The sequence below is a fragment of the Zeugodacus cucurbitae genome, chromosome 2 (assembly GCF_028554725.1).
Source record: "Zeugodacus cucurbitae isolate PBARC_wt_2022May chromosome 2, idZeuCucr1.2, whole genome shotgun sequence".
NCBI lineage: Eukaryota > Metazoa > Arthropoda > Insecta > Diptera > Tephritidae > Zeugodacus > Zeugodacus cucurbitae.
This window is the reverse complement of record NC_071667.1, coordinates 28,927,003-28,947,701: the sequence shown is the minus strand read 5'-3', so window position 1 is coordinate 28,947,701 and position 20,699 is coordinate 28,927,003. Positions and strand designations below refer to the sequence as shown.

The window sequence follows — 20,699 nt, the reverse complement described above, 5'->3', positions numbered from 1 at the left end:
ACATAAAGCTCACTAGAATAACTAAAATCATTATATATACATATGTAGTTAATGAGTGCTGAGATAATTCCTGAACCGGTTTCACTCATTTTCTTCACCAAGCTAGTGAACGAATCATATGGAATTCAAAATTGTGTTATATGGAAAGTGGGCATAATTGTTAACCGATTTCGCACATTTTCCATCAATAATATCAGGTTGTCAAGATAATTATATACTAAATTTCAAATATGAAATGGTGATTAAATTCCTCACTTAGTCAATAGTAGATTCCTGTGGCTCCTTTAAACTTCTCCAGGTAGTAGATCACAGGTGTAGATCACGCCTTGTTAACCCATGAGCACGATGATAATCATGGTACCCTTACTTACGATAAGACAGGGTACCCCTTTTCGAAGCAGGTTCTGCACTTTCGAGGGTTCCATTGTCGCTGGTGTGTACCAGTGGTTCTTTGTAGTAAAATGGCCAACACCACATGCGAATTTTGCATATATAAAATTGCAGTAACTTTTGACTCACCCTAAAACAAATGAGATGGAACTCAGCAATCGCACCGAATTGGCCAATAACACATCAATCTAACGCCAAACGGTTGTTTAATTGTTTATAAATTGCAATACGGTCAAAAACAGCGTGCAACAACAACACTGCCACAACAGATCTCCATGTTATCTCTGTAACGTACTATATCCAAGGGTCGTTGCTCATCGCATTCGTTATGTAACGGTATCGTTAAGAATAGGTGTGCCGCTGTATTCGACTTGTGACACACTCAGATTCAAGCATGAAAACACACTTGATGTTTCCGTTTTTTGAAAATGTTTCAGTATTGTTACACAATGTAACGGCGTCGATGGCCAGCACCCACTAGCGTTTTAGCAGCATTTCGATGCCGTTTGGATCAGTTCGATCGTGCAACGCACAAGAGACAGTTCGGGCGAATTCAACAGCGCTACAATTACCGTTCACCTAGATAACAGAGTACAGTCAAAAATAAGGTTAAATGATTTTACAAACTTGCATAGATACATACATATGTATGTACATATGTATATAGACTAGCATGCAAAAACGGGAATACCAATGTATGTGATTAATGCAATTAACACTTTGATAACTATATAAATCGGTAAAAAGTCGCCTTGAATGGTGAATAGTGAATTATTTTTTAAACTGCTCAATTCTAAACTAAATTGGTGCATTATTTATGTACTATATACATTTGGATAAAAACCGAAATTATGGAGCTCATTTCAAATGGATATTAATATGATTTGACTCTACAACAACACCAAGTTATAAACAATTATTAATTTGGGTGTTGAATATGTTTCAGTAGTATGCTTAACATTCGGCAGCGATTTGTTAGTGCTCATCGAAACGAATAGCATGAATTCATGCTTCAGTGGAATAGTTGCAATCAGTGCTTATCTCATAAAAACACCGTTTTTGTTTTTGTTTCGTCCCACTTCGCTAGCCCAGTGTGGGTGAAAACAGAGGAAAATTTTGAGCAAAACGGCTAAAGTATGTTTGGCATCGGCCGTCGCCCACCCGCGTCTAGCCGCTGGCGAAGTAGTGTGATCCTTGCTCTGTCGCTTCTGCAATTGTTATCTGTGGCTTATGCACATTTTATACAGATCGATAATAATGCTTTTCGCAATAATTATTTCCCGCGTCCACCCATTGACCCACCAGCGCCAGCGCCACCATCATTAGCTCAGGCAGAGCAGCTAACGCGTCACTTCGACGCTAGACAGCTGTCGCCAGCCGAACTCATGGCGGATTTGAGCAACGATCTCACCTATCGCATGCTGCATTACCACTCAATACTCAACAGAAACAACTTCGCCTTCTCGCCTACTGCTCTGATGAGTGTATTAATCGCCTTGTATGAGGGTTCGGCAGGTCGGAGTGCACTGGAATTGCACAAGGTACTGATGCTGCCAAACAGTCGGGATGTCATTCGAGTGGGCTATCGCGACATCCATCGGAAGTTAAGGGTGAGTTTCAGAGCACTTGTTTAAGTTTACTAAATGTAGATTAACCGTTAGTGAATAGTTATTGATAAGACTTTTAAAGCAACATTCTGAAAGAAAGTTCTATGACATTTCATTAGCTCGAAATACAACAATTATTGGCATAAATAATAGCGAAATAAAATAAAAGTAAAAATTTTTTAACATAATTTTCTAAAGGTAAGCTCAGGAGCAATCTTATAAAAAAATGGGTTTCTGAGGGAAATTATTTAAATGTGGTTAGAAAATGTATATCTCGTCCGTAAAATTTTATATCTATCTACAAAGTAACTGTTCAGATATTATAAAAGATACAAAAGATTATTAAATATTTCTTTATTTAACGTAATTCATGTACTGCAAAATTTATTTTTCATACTTATTGGACAAAACCATTTTTTTTTAATTTTTGCAAATCCCAAAAATGAAAGTTTTTCAGATTTCCCATGCATTGCAATTTTCCACCTGAACTTTCGTGATGAAAACAGGTATTCAACGATTTAATTATTTTGAGGTTATAAGCTTTCAATGGCTTTCATCTATGAAAAAATAAAATTTTTCGAATATAAATTATCCCTCTAACAATAATAATAACAGCCAAACAAGTTAGCAAGGGCTAAGTTCGGGTGGAACCGAACATTTTATACTCTCGCATTTTATTTATTTAATTTTATTAATATAACACACAATTTGACCCACATATTCGTCATACATATGGTACAATGTCCATTGAAAGTTGGAAACCCTAATATTAGGTATGTGTATGGGAATTAGCTGAAGTTATGATGAAGTTATTTCACGTATTTTCGGGAAAAAAAATTAGAAACACTGAGGTCGTCATGTTTGATATATGGGGCCTTGAAAATTTCCGTTTTCGACGATTTTTAGAAGGGCGATGCCACACTATAAATGTAGTATTTGTGCAAAGTTCTGTTCCGATATCTTCACTAGTGCTAAAGTAAACGATTCAGATCGTCTTCACAGCTCTGGTATATAGGAATAGGCGTGGTTGTGAACCGATTTGGCATATTTGCATAACATATAATTGGAATGCAAGAAAAATATTACAAACCTAATTTCATTGATATTGATCGAGTAGTTTCGGAGATAGGGTTTTTGACTTATAAGTGGGCGGAACCACACCTATTTTCCATTTTGTATACCATTTTGAGTGAAGCTCTTTTGTACCTTCTTTATAATGAAATTTAAGGTTTCTGTTGGTTTTTCTTACTGAATTAAAGCATTTTTAGTACTTTTAAACGTAACCTTTGTATGGGAGATGGGCGAGGTTATAATACGATTTCCTCCATTTTTGTACTGTATAAGGAAATACCTGAAAAAAACGACTCCTGAGAGTTTCGTTGATATAGCTTTATTAGTTTACGAGATATGTAAAACAAACGTAGTAGAAGCGGGGCCACGTACACTTTCCCAAAAATATTACATCCAAATATGCTACTTCCTAGAACAATCCTTTGTACCAATTTTTTCTTTCATAGCTTAATTTATGGCTTTGTTATAGCTCTTTATGTGTTTTCGGTTATCGCCATTTTGTGGGCGTATCAGTGGTGCGATTTCGCCCATTCAATACCAACCGTCTCATGGTGCCAAGGGACACGTGTTCAAAATTTCATTTAATTTTCTCTATTTTTACTCAAGTTACAGCTTGCACGGACGGACAAACAGACATCCGGATTTAAACTTTACTCGTCACCCTGATCACTTTGGTATATATAACCTTATATCTAACTCGTTTAGTTTTAGGACTTACAAACAACAGTTATGTGGACAAAACTATAATACTCTCTTAGTTGCGAGAGTATAAAAAAGCAAATATTACCTAAAGTACTCGTTACTTAAAGTTAAATAGATACCTCAGCAATATGGAACAACCTAATGTGATCGTAGCTTAACAGTTCAATGAACTAATAAAAGTATCAATATGTAAAATTGAAGCTTGAAACTCACTACACTCGCATTCGCATACATACAAACATAAGTACATATGCAGACACTAGAAACAAAATTTTGGGAACTGTTAGTGAAGATATTTGGAATATATACAAATACACACACATACATGCATGTAAATATGTGCGTATGCAAATAAAAACATAAGATACTCAAAATTTTAAGTGCTCATTTTCAAATCAAGCACATCTACCTTATTATACTATAGAGATGGCCACTAGCAATATACAGTCTTGCCTCGATCAAAGTTTCCCCCAAATATTAAAAATAAGTTTTTATTCAGCGATCGTCCATCGTCTTAAGGCAGAATTGTCATGCTATTTTAAGATTCGCGTAATTAACAAATTAAATATATTTCCAGACATACTTTTTCGAGTCCGAGAACCCGCTCAAAGGTCTTAGCCTCAATAAAGATAATGTAACCATTACTCATGGCTATGAAGCTGTTCTGACATTTTATGGCTATGATTTGGGAATGGATATGGTATCGTCCACAGTCTCTTCGCCATCTTCTACAACACCCATTGCGAATATAACGGATGAAATAACTAAAGCGACAACAACAAGCAGTCCAAAAACATACACAACGAGCATTCCAAATAACACCATGGAGGACAATACTGAGAAAATAACGACGAAAGAAAATGATATAAACACCACAACAAAACCAGAAAAAACATCTACTACCCCAACTACAACCACAGAAACAGAAACTACGGTAATTAGTACAACACCTGAAGACACAACAACGGAAAAGATAACTACGTCAACAGAAACGTTGACTACCGAAAAGATTACCACAGTGACACCACCAACAACAACAACAGCAATAACTGAAGAAAGTACCACCGAAACAAATGATGAAACAACAACAATAACTAACGCACCAATTACGGAAATTAATGAAGACGTGGCCGAATTTGTACCTGCAATACCCATTGAACTTAACACGAGTCCATTTCAGCGGTTACAGAAGGTGCGACCAATACATACGCCAAGCTCTAAACTTCAAGCACCTATTTCACCAATTTCTACACCGAAACATAACTACCTGCCACAATATGCACGTTCGCGCAGTGGTCGACACAAACGTCATTCGTCCGGTTTTAAAGAGATGGACACCAATCTGTTCGTCACGCTATTTAGTCCTCAGCCCGCGCTGCACCATGACTTCTATGCAATAACTCAGCCAATAACTGGGTCGACCGCACTGGGACAATATACTGGTGAATTCGATGTCGAAACTTTAGATACACGACTTTTAAAAGTGGCTAATGGCCGAAGCAATTATGGCTACAATACCGATGTCATAAGTCACGTATTCTACTTGGGAAGTCAACAATTGGTGCACACCACGTTTAAGGTCTATAACGCAGTGTTGTATTTTAAATATTTTGAAGATCTAAAAATGAGCGCTCTCGAACTAGAATTAGACACACCGGATTATAATTTAATCATTCTACTACCAGATTCTCCAGTAGATCTAATATCCACCACGGCTTCACTTGGCTTGACCCCATCTTTGCGGCTGATGAGAAAACAACTAAAACCTAGATGGGTTCAAGCGATTATTCCAGACTTTAAATTACATGGAACAATATTTCTAACCAATGACCTTCAAAACGTAAGTTACGCGAGTTTATATTGGGAATAAAACACAATGATGAAAGTACGAAAAGTATCACAAGAGTAAAACTAATAATACAGTTCACTAAGAACTAAAAATATGAGAACATTTAGATACATATCTCATAAACAATCAAATCTTAGCCAGGTTCATTGTCAGCTTATATATTGTAATATTAACAATATAAAAGTGCTATGAAATCATACCATACGGCCGGAAATATAAATGCATAAAAAGAAAAAATAACTTTATAATGGCGTTTTGATTGTTTATCCTTCCATTCGATATAATTTCGTTGGAACATGAGTTTAAATTTTAATACAACATACTCCATTAAAAATTTCAGATGGGTGTATGTGATATATTTGAGCCAAATCGTGCCGATTTCCGTCCCATGACAGATGAGAAGGCTATCTATGTGAAGCACATTGAACAATCGATCAATGTCAATATAAGAACACATCCAATAAACCAGTTAAAACGTAAGTAGACTCTGATACCCGGAAGGATATAAGATTTGCGGTCGGCTTTGTAAATTTTAAATTTAAATTTATAAATTTGAGTGATTATCAATCTACATACATATATACGATCACATGTAATACATACATACATGTAACCAACAATTCTACCACATTTGAATCCGTTCTCACGACGGTTGGATCCACGTAACCGAAAAAAAACTAGGACGTTCATCCTAGCAGTTAATTTTTTTATGCTATTGTTGTTCAGTTATAAATTAGTATAACAAGTCGTTGATTGTTATGTTTTTATTTATAGGCAATTATGGACCACAGACATCACCCATTCAGATATCTGTAAACCATCCATTTCTATTTTTTGTAATCGATCGGGACTTGGATGTTGCTGTAATGGCCGGTCGTATCTTAAACCCTTTGAATGTGCGAATACAGTAATGCTAATAAGTAAAAATACATACATATATATATTTATATTCTGTACAAATCTATTGCAATATCAATTGTCGCACTTTTTACAGATGTAGTCAGTTTTGGAGATTATGCAACAATGGTGGATACATTTAATAATAGGTATATTAATTATTGTAATTTAACTAAATTTTCTCATTAGCGAGAATAAATATTAATATAAACTTAAATAAATTATAGTTGTACACATTTAAAAGTATTTGAAATTAGTTCAACTATTTGAAGCTTTATTTTCGAAATATTTTTTAGATATGAACACAGTAAGTGATTACTACAAATGTATGCAGCGTATGAAAACTAATTAAAAACAAAACAAAATCAGTGTTAAGACATTCAAAAATTCAATATGGAAATATATCTGGTTCAAATACTCAAAATTAATTTAAGTACATATCATTGTTATAATTAGGTGAAATTAATATGATTAATCCTGTTCAGGGCTAAGTTACGTAATATTTGTAGTTTAAGGTTTAGTATTTGTTTGTCTTTTCGGTAAAATATGCGATCACGTTTTTGCTGCATTCGCAAAATTTTCAATCTTTCCCTTTCCACTGCAACTCGATACAAATGCAATTGCCGAACCCGTTGCGAATGAGTCCGCGGCGAATGACCGTTAATACGAAGACGTATATGTCGTAACTTTTTTGGTTTACAGTTGCATTTGTAATTATTATTTTGACTTGTTGACATATTTGGCGGTTGGGTTTCATAATTACCAGTCCCAGTTTCTACCCTAAGTGCGGAATTTACATTAAGAAATTGAGGTTCTTCATACATTCGTTTAATCACTCGATGATTGTTAGGCGTTGATGATGAAATCGGATCAGTTATACCAAAATATTCATGCTCATTTTTATTTATTTGTTTATCGGATGTTTCAAAATCATCTAAAGAAATTGCCTTTTCAATCTTTATTGCAACCTCTTGCATTGGTGGTGGCATAACATGAAAATTTTGAACATTGATTGCCTGATCTTGAACTATAAGATAAGTAAAATAAAAACATTTTATTTAAAAATTATTTATTTAATCGGATAATACTTTAACATTACCCATTGGTTCTGATGAACAACCATGTAGCGTTAGATTTTTATTATCCTGTGCAAAACTCTTTGCTATTGCGTCTTTCACTTTCTTTGCCTCAGCCGCACGTATACGACCCAATTGCTGTTTTAGCCTATCCTTCGACCGTTGATAGCCAGCAGCTCTCATATTAATAGCTATATCATCCCAGGCCTCCGATTTCCTTTTGATTGTCATTGTATCACTTCCTTTATTTTCTAAAATAACTTGATGAATACGTGTAAGAGATAGTAGCAATTGTTTTTCGGCTTCAGTCCAATTTGGCTGCCGTTCCCTTTTTTCTTTCACTTTGATATTAGAGGCCACTATTACAATCAGAATATTTATTAACAATATTATTTCACTTACTTATAATTATAGTTTGTATTTACCACATAGATCCATAATTCTATTTATAGTCACCTTCCAAAACGTTCATAGAATAATGTAGTTTTAATGCTAGTAGTTAATTTTAAATGCTTACCGGTATTTTGATGTAACCTTTTTCAAAAAATTAAGTTCTTTATTATGTTCCCCACAGAAACAATAAGCTCATAGTGTTGCCAGAGTTTCAGATTACTATCGTACTAAGATAATGGAATAAAAATTAAATGTTGCTATTACTATGTTGATGCAACATAATAAATATACATAATTAAGCATTGTTCCATGTCCCATATATAATTGAAATATATACGAAAGCCAATTTCATAATTGTATTTATTTAATGGTTGAACGTTCCCATGTGAATTGTGTAAAAACAGAGATCATCCTTTGTCTATAACAGATTACCCAAAGCATACAAGGTTAAGATGCTGCTACTGACGTCCATATCAGAGCCATATATGAATTTTAGATATTGTACTAATACAAAATATATTTTATATAAATTATATAACTTAAATTATACAACCTCTGCCTTTCCTTTTAAATAAATCATATAAAAATCTATTAACCAACGAATAGCAAGAAGTTCTATTTAATATACGGTATCCTAGTTTGTACGCACAGTTTTTGAAAACATCGGACAAAAATGTTCTATATTCTCATACTCATTAAAAATGGTATTTGTTTGCATATTGTTTAATATTGAGTTATATGGATCTGTTTTAAATATATTACTTGTAAATATGTATATGTTATTAATATAAATATACACCAAATACGGTGCAAACACAAAATAAGCTAGCATTCGTAAACACATCGGAGGTATATGAATCAGCTTCGGCATCCCAACAACATTTCGCTATATACCGGCATCCGGCACCCAACTGTCGACCTAAGGTCACTTGTACAACGTGCTTGAAGCGGGGCATTTGAATAATATCTTTTACGGCCGAATTGACTTCATCAGAAATCTCCCGTGTCCACTTTCGGGCGTCATCTGGATTATATACTTTCCCTAAGAAATAAAACAAATATTTCGTATAACCTTCTAACAATGAACAAATAAATATATATTACCTTGCAGTTTGTCGTAAATCGTGCTCTGAATAATACTTTTAATATGAGATGCTGGAAAAAGTTCTCTTAAAGAGGGTTTCATCCGATATGAGGTTACTGGTAAATTTGGAGCTACTTCTTCAGTTGTATCCTCGACTAATAGTAAGTCAGCCGCATCGCCCACATCAGTAATGCGTCTAGCATCGTCATATACTATCGATTCCATTTTTATATTACTTATTGTTTAACAAACCAAATTTAAAATAGATTTAAGATCGAAAATTGAAGTCTGTTGCCAAGCGCCCAATTACTAATAAAATCAAAACTACGATGAACAAGTAAATTGAAAATAAATACCTTGAAAACAAACAATTTGTTTATTTTGGAGGATGCCATATGTCATTAATCATAATAACCTTAGACGCGTCTAACTAAAGTTCTACATTAATGGAACGACGTAAACGTTATGCCCAATGCGAGTATTGTTTAACGTAAGGAAATTAATATAACATTCAAATAAAGAAATATCAGAGATTTCTATGAGTTTCTGAAGACAAAAAGGACAAAACTAACTGAAACTCTTTTGCTTGATGAGTATTTGAACAAAAATAAATTGAATACAAGAATTAAAAATTATATGGTGCCTCCATTTCTCTTTCCCACAATTCTCTATGACAAACTACTTTTCGGACACTTCCGTTGAAAAGTGCGCGTTTGTGAGGTGCACAATTGGGTGTTATAAAAGAAAATTTTATTAAAAATAAGGAAATATAACATTTTGTGTTAAAAATTTGTTTTATAAATATTGCCCAACGACTTACTGTGCATTTAAACACCGAATTCATGAAAATTTGTTGGCAGAATTAGTATATTGGAAGCATTTAAAAATATCCCGAAGTGATTTTTCACTTCTCTTATTTTGCCTTTTGCTTTAGTTCGAAATTTTCTGTGTTCACTTTGTTCTGAGCTTTCGCGTTTTTTGTTTATTCATTTAACGCTAGTGCATTTCGACAATACTACCGGCGATGATAGCAAAAACATGAATATTAACACCTGAAGAACTTTGGATACAAGTTGACGGTTTGTAATGTTAAGTAAATTTTATATTTTTATTTCACTTATTTTTTCTTTTTCCTTGGCGTGATGTAGATTTATTTCAATGTCTAGTTCAGTGTTTATTGAGAGTTGTACCAAAGCCTTCAAAGGCGGTATAAGATCTGAAAATGATGTTGCGATTTCAGGTTCTCCCGATTCGAATTTGGTGGTGGTATATGGTAAAAATGGAGTCAATTTTGATAAACGTGGCATAGAAAATCTGATTGGTAGGTATTTCCCATTAGTTTTCTCCAATTTCCACCGATATTTATAAAATTTAATTCTCTTATATTTTAGAGGAAAAAACTTTGTCCTCTATAAGTGTTATTCGATTGGGCTCCCCAACGCCTAGTATGTTGGATGAAGAAGAAGAGGCTGAAAAAGCAGAAGAACTTTTACGTAGGCAAGCTGAAGGATTATCTGACAATGAATCAAGTAAAACTAGCAATAATGGCTCAAGTGTAGAGGGCGGAGAATATTCTGAAAGTGAAGATGTGCCTACGGCCGATGATGAAAAGAGTGATGCTGATGGTGAAAATTCTGCAGACAATGGTAAATTGGAACACCACAAAAAGAAACAAAAAAATAGGCGAAAGATTCGCAGTACTACTAAAACACAAAATATTCGAAGCAAAAAACACAAGGAACGCCCAGATATTATTGGTCTCACCGTGGAACAGTTTTATCCGGGAATATCTGCAAAAGAAGTTGTCAAAGAAGCTCTAAGTAACAAATATTTAAAGTATGTTATTACAATTTTACATGCCACTTTTTTTAGAACTCGCAGGTGTGTCAACATTTAAGAAAACGGCTGATTATGAATTCCAAATGTATGTTATTAAGAACGATCACTGCTACACTCCATTTACTTCGCCTGCACAAATGAAGGCAAAACTTGCCGAAAAGTATAAAGCAGAAAAGCTTGCAGGACGTAGAATCATTCCACATACCGCCGTAACTATGAAGCAATTACAATTGAAAAAGAAAGTCATGGATGGTTCCAATGATCATTTAGATCAATCTTCATTAAATTTGAATAAAGATCAACATATGCAAATGTTAAATAAGTCTGTTAAGTTTCATAAACAGGCTGAGAGAGATGAACTACTTGATGGCGAAACCGACATACATAGTTCAACGGCGGAATCTGACTTTGATGTACTTAGCGAGGAATCTGGGGATACTGATAATGATCGTGACAGTGATTTGGACTTTAATGTTAACAACAGAAAAGGTCGAAAGAAAAAAGATCTTGTTACGAAAGCAAAAAGACTGTCTGCTGGTAAAGTATGTGTCAAACGTATTATTACATCGCAAGATGACGGCGATGAACAGCGCAATAAGAGCTCACGACCAATGACCAATAATTTGATTAATCGTGCAACTAAAATTGGACCCATTACCAAACCAGGAGGTTGTGCTCCAATAGCTGTGCAGAAATTACTTTCAGATGCTGTTGCTGCATTACCTCCTATTCCAAAGAGGCCTGCCGCCGTACAATTGGAAGAAAAAGTGATGCCTACGACGAGTCGAGCACAAACTATACCTAGTGCTATACGTAGAGGTCCTACAATTGAGATACAACATGGCATACAAAAAACTCCAATCGGTCGTACTCATTTGCAAGCATCTCCACAGTCTGTAAAAGAGATCGTTATCAATAAGGTAATGTAAAGGTGTATTTATCAAATAAAGAGTGCTACAAAATTTTATTTCTAGGTTATGGCTAGTCCCAAAGGAGGTTTTACCGAATTGGGAGAATTGTTATCTCAGACAGAGGCAAAACCCGCGAGGATAACGCCGATTACACCAACTAGCAGCAATAAAGCTCCAATAAAACCAGTGAAAATACCATCCCCTTCAAAAGGTTTTATGCCTCTGGGTATTGAAACTGCTGCCAAAAATAAACTGCCCAGCCAAATTTCAATTCAAACTCATCAAAGTTCTTCAGAACTTGCAAAGAGTAGAATTACCATGGAATCACTGCCACCTGTTCAACAGAATGTTACACCACGGCACGAATCTGCAACGCAATATACTGAAAAGGAACCAAGTTCATCTGAGTTAGCGTCTGAGCATTTTGATCTCATCGATTCTATTGTAAACGACGAAATGCAAAAGAGTTCTTTGATGGAAGTGACCTCGAAATCAAATGAAAATATACCAAAACTTGTAAAAATGTTAGAGAATGCCGAACAATCATTGGAATCAAATGCCACAAACTCCCAAATAGACAACAATCTGTCTAATTTCGCTTCAACTGCAGATGGACATGTAGACGATATTGACATCTCTAACGCACCACTTTTAGAATCGCCTGACGGCGTCGACATACCGGAAGATTTACTTCAACATGTTGTAGATCTCATAGAAGATGAAGAAACCTTGCAAGAAGCTGTTGAAAAGCAAGTTTTTGGTGGAGATCACAACGAAGAAGACACTGGTATTGATACAGCTGAAGCAGCTAAGACAGTGCCCACGACAACAGGAACACTTCAGCTAACAACTACACATATATCGACTATGCCGGTAATTACATAAAATTAAATAAAAATTAGTTGGTTCATTTGTTTGTTTTAAATTTATTTAAAGGAACCGAATCAGGGGAAGAGCATTATTGAAATGGCCATATCTAACGTAGCCTCAACTTCGATTGGAATAAGTGGTACAGGCGTTGACATGCCTGTCTTCGTGACCAATGTACCAACTACTCAGCCAATGCCGTCACCAACTATTCGTAAGGAACCAATAAAAATTGTACGTGGAAACGGTCGTGTCATCACTTTGCCGCCAATTGAAGCGCCGACAACGCGTGCAAAGCGTAGAGCGCAAAATCAACCCGCATCATCTGCATCTTCCAGTACAATATTTAATGAATCATCTCTAGATAGTTCGCTGCAATCGAATTCCTCGTTTACTACGATTGAACATGTACCTCCTCCTTCGAGTTCGGTTGATAAGAAAAACGAGGTTGCCAGCAAAAGACGAGTTTCCAAAGAGTTGGCAACTGGCGGAAACAATACCAGCAAAGCCAAAAAAGCTGGAACTTCAACAAAGAAAAGTACAGCAGCCAAAAATGTTGCCAATAAATCTGGAGCAGAAGAGGAGGCTTCCGGTTCTCAAGAGGACGACGACGATCCCAATAGGCAAACCTGCTTACTATTGAAATATAATCTATTTAGACTAATTTATATTGAATCTATTTTAGGCTTTGGTGTATATGTCGACAGCCGCATAATAACAGGTTTATGATTTGCTGTGATGTCTGCGAAGACTGGTTCCATGGCACGTGTGTCAGCATCACGAAAGCAATGGGAATAGAAATGGAACAGAAAGGCATTGATTGGACTTGTCCGAAATGTGTGAAACTACAAGAGGAAAAGGTTAATATTAGTATTTTATGCAATCATAAGTTGAATTACGTTTACCGTTTACTTGGCAGTTGGGTCTATAAATCATAAGAACCTGATTTATATTCGATTAAGAGAATTTTGAGAATATTTTGTGTGGCTACAACATATAAATTTATATATTTATAGATTTAATGCGGAAATAGATTGTTCAGCATATTAAAAGAAACCGTTTATATTTGCAGAAGCAAAGGAAAATTACTGACATGCTCATTCCAAGGAAAATTAATGCGGAGGTCGCAATTCCAAAACAGGAGCATAATGAAATCACCACCAAAGAAGATACAACATCTGTCAATAATTTAGACACAAGCGTTACAGATTCATCATTTGAGAATTTGTTGGACATAACACAAACATCAGATACCCAGAAATTGCAAATGGAGGATGTAACGCCAATGAAAACAACATTAAAGAAAGTAACAAAAACAACTGCAAACGCAATGAAAAAGAAGCCAACGACTTTGAATGTAAGACCAAAGGAGGTGAACACTCCCGTTGCACAAACAAAGCGTCGACTACCAGTTTCGCAGCAGCCGTTCAAACATCAAGTGGAATCCGCGAAATCACCCTTAGTAGTGCACTCTGCAAATAGCGCTCAGCAAATGTTCAAAGAGCTACAAAAGCCAATTCAAGTCGAAACAATTTCAACTGAGCCACAAACATTCTGCATTGTCTGCAAGAAAGTAGCACGACCGAATTCCATATATTGCAGTGATGATTGCATTCGAAAGCATGCTCAGAATGCTCTTAACATGTTTGCAGCCGTTTCATCAGCTAAATCCCCAGAGCCGACCGTCCCTGCCAACACTATTGAAGATGCTGCCCTAAAGAAGAAGAAGTCGAAAGGTCTGTTTGAGGACATTCTCTCCATGGCCGACAGGAAGCCGAAAATTGAACGGGTAATGAAAAGACCATATATGGACTACCGTATTGTGATGAATAAGCATGTATCTGCATGAATCGATTACTTTCCGCACTCACATTCTATTTTATTCAATATTTTATATGTTCTTCTAAAAAATTAAATTGCAGGTGCATGTGATTGAGCGGAAGAGTGGTCGTGTCTTAACTGGAAGCAATGCACCTACAACTCATAATCTGAAGAAATGGCTGCAAGATAACCAAACATTTGAGGTAGTGCAGCCGGGAAGCTTTCAAGCTCAAGAAATTGAGGTAAGTTTAGCAAATATTTCTGGATTCTATGGACTAATTCTAATTTCAGAAAAAACAGAAACAACGTCAAACACAATCACAATCCCCGATAGTTATCACCACCGTTAGTAAACATATCACACATGCGCCGGTAAGCACACATATGCAAATAACTCAGACTCCACATGGTATAAGTACAGTCGTGGTTAAAGCGTCCACATCGCAAAAAGAAGCTGAGTTGAATGTACAAGGGCAAAAGCCGGTGAAGCAATTGATTGAACAAGTCGTGAAAGCTGGACCAAATAGTCCCCGACCCGGCACGCCCAAGCAATTGCAAAAGTACCCTCAACAAGTTTCTATTAAACCTGATAAGACGGTACGTAACGATGCAAGAGACGAAGTAAAGGATCGAAAGGAAAAAGCAAAACAACGACCAATAGCTGAAACCCTCTCAAAGCGCCATTCTGACATTGCTCCATCCGTCAGCACCAACTCTGAGCCAATTCGTTTAAATGTACGTCGTACTCTGAAAGAACAGTTGCTGCTGCGCATGAATGAAACAGGAACCGAAAGTGATAATTTCAGCGGCACTGGTGGTACGTTACCCAAATTAAGTATAGAGGAGATAGAAAAATTTGTCCAGGAAACCGAGGCGGAAATGTACGATTACTTCAGTCGAGATACCGGCTCTCGTTATAGAGCTAAATATCGATCACTGATGTTCAACATTAAGGATAGAAAGAATCGTACGCTTTTTGCGAAGATTTGTGCCAATAAAATACAGCCCAAACAATTAGTTCGCATGTCACCAGAGGAGTTAGCTAGTCAGGAGTTGGCGCAATGGCGCGAGAATGAAGCAAAGCATCAGTTAGAAATGATAAAGAAATCGGAGCTTGACTTGCTTTCTTGTGCTAAAAATTACGTTTTGAAAACCCATAAAGGGGAGGAAGTGATTGAGGGCAAATTGGAGGATTGTGTAAATTTGGACTCTAGCATACCTGTTGAAGATGTAGTGTCTGTATTGAACAAATCAGTTGTCAGCAGTAGCAGTGCTTCAGATCTCGTTAAGTCTGATTTCGATCCGAACTCGTCTATTGACTATCAACATAGCAGTGAAATCCAAGGAACCAAAGGCAGCAGTCACTTGGATGAGGAGAAGCAAAAAAGTCACTTTAAAGAAAAGGATAGGGAGCGAGGCCGCGAATGTGAAAGAGATCGAAATCGAGATCACGGCCGTGATCGTGAGCACACTCACACTCGCGCTCGTTCCCATGATAGCGATCATAGTAGGGAAAGACAACGAAAAAATAAGGATCGTCATAGGGACAAGTCGAGATCGCGTAAACGTAGTCGAAGTCACTCTCGCAGTCGCAGTCACAGCAGAGAGAAGCGACACAAAAGTTATCATAAAGATGAAAAACGAGAGAAAGAGGAGCGTGAACGTGAACGTGATAAGGATAAATACAAAGAAAAAGAACGTGAACGTGATCGTGATGCTCGCCAACAAAAAGATGAATACGATAATAAGTCGTTAGAGAAAGTTGCAATGTCAAATTCACCTATAACAGTGAACTCGAATAAGAGCAGTACCATAAGTAGCAGTAAAGACAAGAGTAGTTCCAAAAAGACAAACACTCCGAAGTCAGTAGAAGTCTATAGTTTAATCGATCAAATACTAGAATCCACAAAAACTGTTGAGGAGGCGGCAAACCTAATAAGCGAAAAAGAAAAGTCAAAAGAGAAGGATAAACACAAGAGAGAGGTTATCAGACAAACCGCCACACCACCTTTGCCTACATCAACGGCAATTAAGTTTGCAACTGAACCCAAACAGTCAACGTCAAGTGGACACATAAGCGATGATCAAGAGCCAAGTAGCACCGTAACCATAGCGACACCACCACAAGATCCATACATTCGTTATACAGATATTGATTCCCCAACATTAAGTGGAAATTTAACCTCCGCCGTACTTTGGAGCGGCAACATTAATATGGTGGACGTCGCCTCTTTCCAGATTGTGCTGCAACCGGTTATAGGAAACTCCCTAAATCTGGGCACCTTGCTACCTGAAGAATTGGACGTCGTCGGGCGAATAGGACCTGAAACTGTGTGGGAATACATTTCGAAAATCAAACGAAGTCCGAACAAGGAAATCGTTATTATTCGTTTAATTCCTGGTTCAGAGATGGAAACAGCTGCTTACACCGTGCTATTTCAATATCTTGAAAATAGAAATCGATTGGGCGTCATCAATAGCGTGTCACCACAAATAAAGGACTTTTATATATATCCATTGGGAGCAGGAAAGCCAATGCCTCCAGTATTATTGCCAGCAGAAAAAGTTGATTTTTATGAAGATCCATACAGACCCGACATCTTAGTAGGTGTAGTGGTTAGGATTATTGGTAAACGTCATTCAGCATTACCTAACAGTGGTCCAACTACTTTAACATCAAAAGTAATTATTTCAACACCAATCATTTCATGCATCTACACATGTAAAAACAAAAATAATTAATTTCTTCTAGTCACATCGCCGCGGAGTTGACACGGACACTTTTACACCGCCTGGCAGTCCGAAAAGAAAACGCCGAATGCATGCATCAACGCCGAAAGTTGACGAAATTGACGTGGACGCTATAATAAAGGCACCGATCATTACAAAATCGCATAAAAGTAAGCATATTTACTATCAATATATATTTAATATTAATCATAAAATTGTATTGCCTTTAAGCAGGTTCTCTACCGCCAACGACTATCACAGACGATGATGATGAGCCGTACTCACCTGGTGGAAGTTCTGATGATGATGCACTTATAACACCTAAAATGACGCCAAGATCGGATGAAGATGACTTGAAACGTAAAATGGACGAACTGAATCGACAAATTGCCGCACAAGAAAAGGAAATTGCTGGTCTACTCAATGTGGAGTCCTCGGTGAGTTTAAACATAAAAAAACGATTATTTATATATAATCCATATTTTTTTTATTTTTTTAGTGTTTTGCTTCCACTTCGGCTACTAAGACTTCGGCAGTTTTAGCAAATATATCTATACCCTCAAATCTTTCTCAGATATTGGCCAGTATAAAGAGCAAGCCAGACAGCAATCAAACGCATTTCTCCACAACCACACTACAGTCAAAATCAACCTTGATTCAAACTGGAAGAAAGAGTCATAGTAACATGCTTGACGAGGAGGAGTACAATCCTGAGTTAGTTACATTTGACACAAGTGGTAAACACAAGCATTCATTTTATTTACCCTATGTAATACAGTTATTAAACTAACATACATTTTCAGCCAAGCCAGCGGAAAAACCTTCCAGTCGCTTAGCTCAGTTAAGCGAGGCGGAACTTTTGAGTATGGTTCCTGATGGAATGATAGATACGCCACCGCCACAAAAGTCTCATTCATCACATTATGAGGAGCCTCCGCCACCCGGCGTCTAAATTCTACGCCACATTAAACTGTACATTTACTAACGTAATTAATGCGTATCTTACGCTTTGTTATTATTTAATATAAATTCTTTAAAATTTATAAACTTAAGCATTAGACTATTTGCACTAGTTTATGTATTAATCATACAAGTACATGAAATTCATCTGACATTCATTCGTGAAGTTTAGAAATTTACACTACTCCTTAGAATTTCTCAGCGGTTTTGAGTAAACAAAAATCGGAAACAACATTTGCTAGGCAAAAGTAATACGAACGAGTCAATGAAAAAATGTGGTTGAAATTAGACCTTAGGTCTTTAGTTTTCCGTACAGGGTTATGCATATATATATATTTACTTTATGGGAATGTAGCTCGCGTGAAGTTTTTAAGTTACTAACTATTTAGTAATGCAAGTCGAAAGTTTACGTACTTCACAGGTCAGTGTACAATGTGGAACATGTATTTTTATATAATGTGTTCTCACATTTACCGTAATTATAATATTCACTTATATTGTATTATAAAAAAAGTCTGCTTGTAAAATAAAAATAAGGCAGAAGCTACAAATATAACTTTGTTGTTGTTTGTTGTGGCGAGAAAAAATTTGTCTGATTAGATTTGCAAAAAAAAAAAAAAGAATTAAGTATTTTTCGAATATCCATTTTATTGTGGACAATATTAAGTTTCGATAATTTTACTTTGTTTATATGAGTAATTATGATATGCAACATTATAATTGTAATTAATTTCTAAACATGCATTATATTCAATATTTTATGCACTTAGTAAATTTAAGTACACGGATCATGTTTTACGTTGAAATGGGCACATGTTACTTTGGGTCCACTACGTATTCTAGGTACTGGTATTCGAAAAAGATTACCCTTCGGCATGCAAACGCATATTTTATATTGAATACTTCCAGTACGCAGACCGAATTCAGAGCTGACAATTGGTATTTTATCCATATCCAAGTAGATGCCGTCACCAGCCTCCAAAACGATAAGTCCTTCGGTTGAATTGACAGTCATGTCATAGGAAAGTGACTGTATCAGCACATTTGCAGCATCTAATGAGATACCCTCAGAGCCTTTGAATGCAATACCCACATCTGCATCAATATTCAATGCGCTACCGATGGGACTTGCTATGCGGCTGGCGCTTACCGTTTTTGCCAGTAAACTTTCCGCACCAGCTGGGATATTGTAGTGTGGGCGGTGCGATGTGAAGATAGTATCACCACTGGTCGAATCTTTCACCTCGAAATTGTTAACCGCTTGAAACTGTATGCCGGATTTGTCCAATGTCAAGCGATTGAAAGCCTGACCATTCTTATGAAGTCGCACATAGACACCATCATCGCCGCTTATGGTAACCGGATCATCAATGAAACCTTCAATGCGTCCTGTTTGCTTACTGTATACACGATCTAAATCGGTGTAACCGTAAAACTTAATCAAATCGTGTTCAGGTATTATCTCTAGTCCATTAATACCACGACCAAGATGCATCACTGCGAATATTATCAGCATAAGTATAAGATTGCCTATGGTGAGTGCTAGCAGTATAAGGAAGATCGTCCAAAAGGCGAAAGTTTTGCGACTTTTTTTGATAGCACCACTCTGTCCAGCATCATATGTGCAATGGAATTTCTTGTCTATGCAGTTGTCAACATCGGATTGTATGTTCAGATCTGACTCCAAAGGAAGGGTGGCCGACATGCCATTCTCCGACGTTGCATCATCAGTGTAGGATGGTGAAGGTCCACGCACAAAAGTGTTTCCATAATTGTGCATTACAAGAGATTTAATTTGGCGTTGTATGATAAAAATATTGCTTTGGTATGTATTTAGTAGATTCAACTATCTTCTATGAATGGCAAGTGTCAGAATTTTTACTTTAAATATACATATGTAAGCATGCATATCAAAATGCGTTTACATAAAAATATACAAATGTATATGTATATGTATACATATATCATCATATCAAGGAATACATTTTTTAGCGCTCATGCGCAGGAAACAACACATATTCACTCCAACATATATATGTACATACATATGTATGTAGTAATATATTTTAGGGAGTTTTTTAATTTCTAAATATGTTTTAAATTTTAATTTCGTCAAACGGAACCAGGTTCATTGTCTACATTGTTAAAATTTCGAATCAATGCATTGACAATTATTCTTCCAAAGTTTCAGATCCCAGAATCAAGTAAATTCCATATAACAATGTATTCTCGAAGTAAATAAAAAATTCAAATTCGAATATGTTTTCAAAATACACAAAATATGTACATACATACATATAAATGAGTAACGGGCCAGCAATTTATTTGAAAATTTATATAAGAAAGCAAAAATGTATTAATCCGCATCATACCTCCCTTCAATATACCAAAAATACATATTTCTGTAAATTTCCTAAACTTTGCGTGGGTTATTACTGAATAATAAGTTATATAAATATAAACTCTTAACGCCATTTGGTCATTTAACGTTCATTAGCGTTA

General features: G+C 36.1%; 5 protein-coding genes across 8 annotated transcripts; 2 read left to right on the top strand and 3 right to left on the bottom strand.

Annotated features, from left to right (window-relative positions):
* The first annotated feature begins 910 nt into the window (after positions 1-910).
* LOC105213644 (uncharacterized) lies at positions 911-6,708 on the top strand. The gene is made up of 4 exons (XM_011186611.3): positions 911-2,000; positions 4,348-5,610; positions 5,960-6,095; positions 6,394-6,708. Exons 1-4 carry the CDS (start codon positions 1,527-1,529, stop codon positions 6,528-6,530), a joined length of 2,010 nt encoding a protein of 669 aa, XP_011184913.1. The 5' UTR covers positions 911-1,526; the 3' UTR covers positions 6,531-6,708.
* Positions 6,709-6,758: 50 nt separating this feature from the next.
* LOC105213613 (uncharacterized) lies at positions 6,759-8,185 on the bottom strand. 2 transcript variants are annotated; one of them, XM_011186561.3, is made up of 4 exons: positions 8,110-8,185; positions 8,018-8,048; positions 7,616-7,951; positions 6,759-7,543 (listed from the first exon to the last, which is right to left on the bottom strand). In XM_011186561.3, exons 2-4 carry the CDS (start codon positions 8,028-8,030, stop codon positions 6,969-6,971), a joined length of 924 nt encoding a protein of 307 aa, XP_011184863.1. In that variant the 5' UTR covers positions 8,031-8,048; positions 8,110-8,185; the 3' UTR covers positions 6,759-6,968. The 2 variants fall into 2 exon arrangements, with proteins under 2 accessions (XP_011184863.1, XP_054083453.1); XM_054227478.1 differs by lacking the exon at positions 8,110-8,185 and having other exon boundaries at positions 7,616-7,933; positions 7,995-8,048.
* A 141-nt stretch (positions 8,186-8,326) lies between these two features.
* On the bottom strand, positions 8,327-9,428 carry LOC105213614 (dynein light chain Tctex-type protein 2B). The gene is made up of 2 exons (XM_011186562.3): positions 9,090-9,428; positions 8,327-9,027 (listed from the first exon to the last, which is right to left on the bottom strand). Exons 1-2 carry the CDS (start codon positions 9,292-9,294, stop codon positions 8,768-8,770), a joined length of 465 nt encoding a protein of 154 aa, XP_011184864.2. The 5' UTR covers positions 9,295-9,428; the 3' UTR covers positions 8,327-8,767.
* Positions 9,429-9,756: 328 nt separating this feature from the next.
* LOC105213616 (uncharacterized) lies at positions 9,757-18,753 on the top strand. Of its 3 annotated transcripts, none has more exons than XM_029041269.2 (14): positions 9,757-10,148; positions 10,218-10,390; positions 10,461-10,889; positions 10,942-11,828; positions 11,883-12,692; positions 12,756-13,309; positions 13,372-13,546; positions 13,759-14,475; positions 14,609-14,749; positions 14,808-17,189; positions 17,260-17,407; positions 17,469-17,674; positions 17,737-17,974; positions 18,041-18,753. In XM_029041269.2, exons 2-14 carry the CDS (start codon positions 10,228-10,230, stop codon positions 18,187-18,189), a joined length of 6,999 nt encoding a protein of 2,332 aa, XP_028897102.2. In that variant the 5' UTR covers positions 9,757-10,148; positions 10,218-10,227; the 3' UTR covers positions 18,190-18,753. The 3 variants fall into 3 exon arrangements, with proteins under 3 accessions (XP_028897102.2, XP_011184867.2, XP_028897101.2); XM_011186565.3 differs by having other exon boundaries at positions 14,799-17,189; positions 17,472-17,674; XM_029041268.2 differs by having other exon boundaries at positions 14,799-17,189.
* A 72-nt stretch (positions 18,754-18,825) lies between these two features.
* On the bottom strand, positions 18,826-20,110 carry LOC105213617 (uncharacterized). Its single transcript, XM_011186566.3, has one exon. The coding sequence runs from the start codon at positions 19,975-19,977 to the stop codon at positions 18,973-18,975; it is 1,005 nt and encodes a 334-aa protein (XP_011184868.2). The 5' UTR covers positions 19,978-20,110; the 3' UTR covers positions 18,826-18,972.
* Between the last annotated feature and the right edge of the window lie 589 nt (positions 20,111-20,699).

Bases quoted from the DNA above. Each gene is read 5' to 3' on its own strand.
- LOC105213617 (XM_011186566.3), bottom strand. From the start codon at position 19,977: ATGCACAATTATGGAAACACTTTTGTGCGTGGACCTTCACCATCCTAC.
- LOC105213616 (XM_029041268.2), top strand. From the start codon at position 10,228: ATGTCTAGTTCAGTGTTTATTGAGAGTTGTACCAAAGCCTTCAAAGGC. The intron at 13,310-13,371 runs GCAAACCTGCTT...AATCTATTTTAG, and splicing joins GACGACGACGATCCCAATAG to GCTTTGGTGTATATGTCGAC. The intron at 14,476-14,608 runs GTAATGAAAAGA...ATTAAATTGCAG, and splicing joins GGAAGCCGAAAATTGAACGG to GTGCATGTGATTGAGCGGAA.
- LOC105213644 (XM_011186611.3), top strand. From the start codon at position 1,527: ATGTTTGGCATCGGCCGTCGCCCACCCGCGTCTAGCCGCTGGCGAAGT. The intron at 2,001-4,347 runs GTGAGTTTCAGA...ATATATTTCCAG, and splicing joins ACATCCATCGGAAGTTAAGG to ACATACTTTTTCGAGTCCGA. The intron at 6,096-6,393 runs GTAAGTAGACTC...TTTTATTTATAG, and splicing joins TCCAATAAACCAGTTAAAAC to GCAATTATGGACCACAGACA.
- LOC105213613 (XM_011186561.3), bottom strand. The intron at 7,544-7,615 runs GTAATGTTAAAG...CTTATCTTATAG, and splicing joins TTGTTCATCAGAACCAATGG to TTCAAGATCAGGCAATCAAT.
- LOC105213614 (XM_011186562.3), bottom strand. From the start codon at position 9,294: ATGGAATCGATAGTATATGACGATGCTAGACGCATTACTGATGTGGGC. The intron at 9,028-9,089 runs GTAATATATATT...TTTATTTCTTAG, and splicing joins GATTTACGACAAACTGCAAG to GGAAAGTATATAATCCAGAT.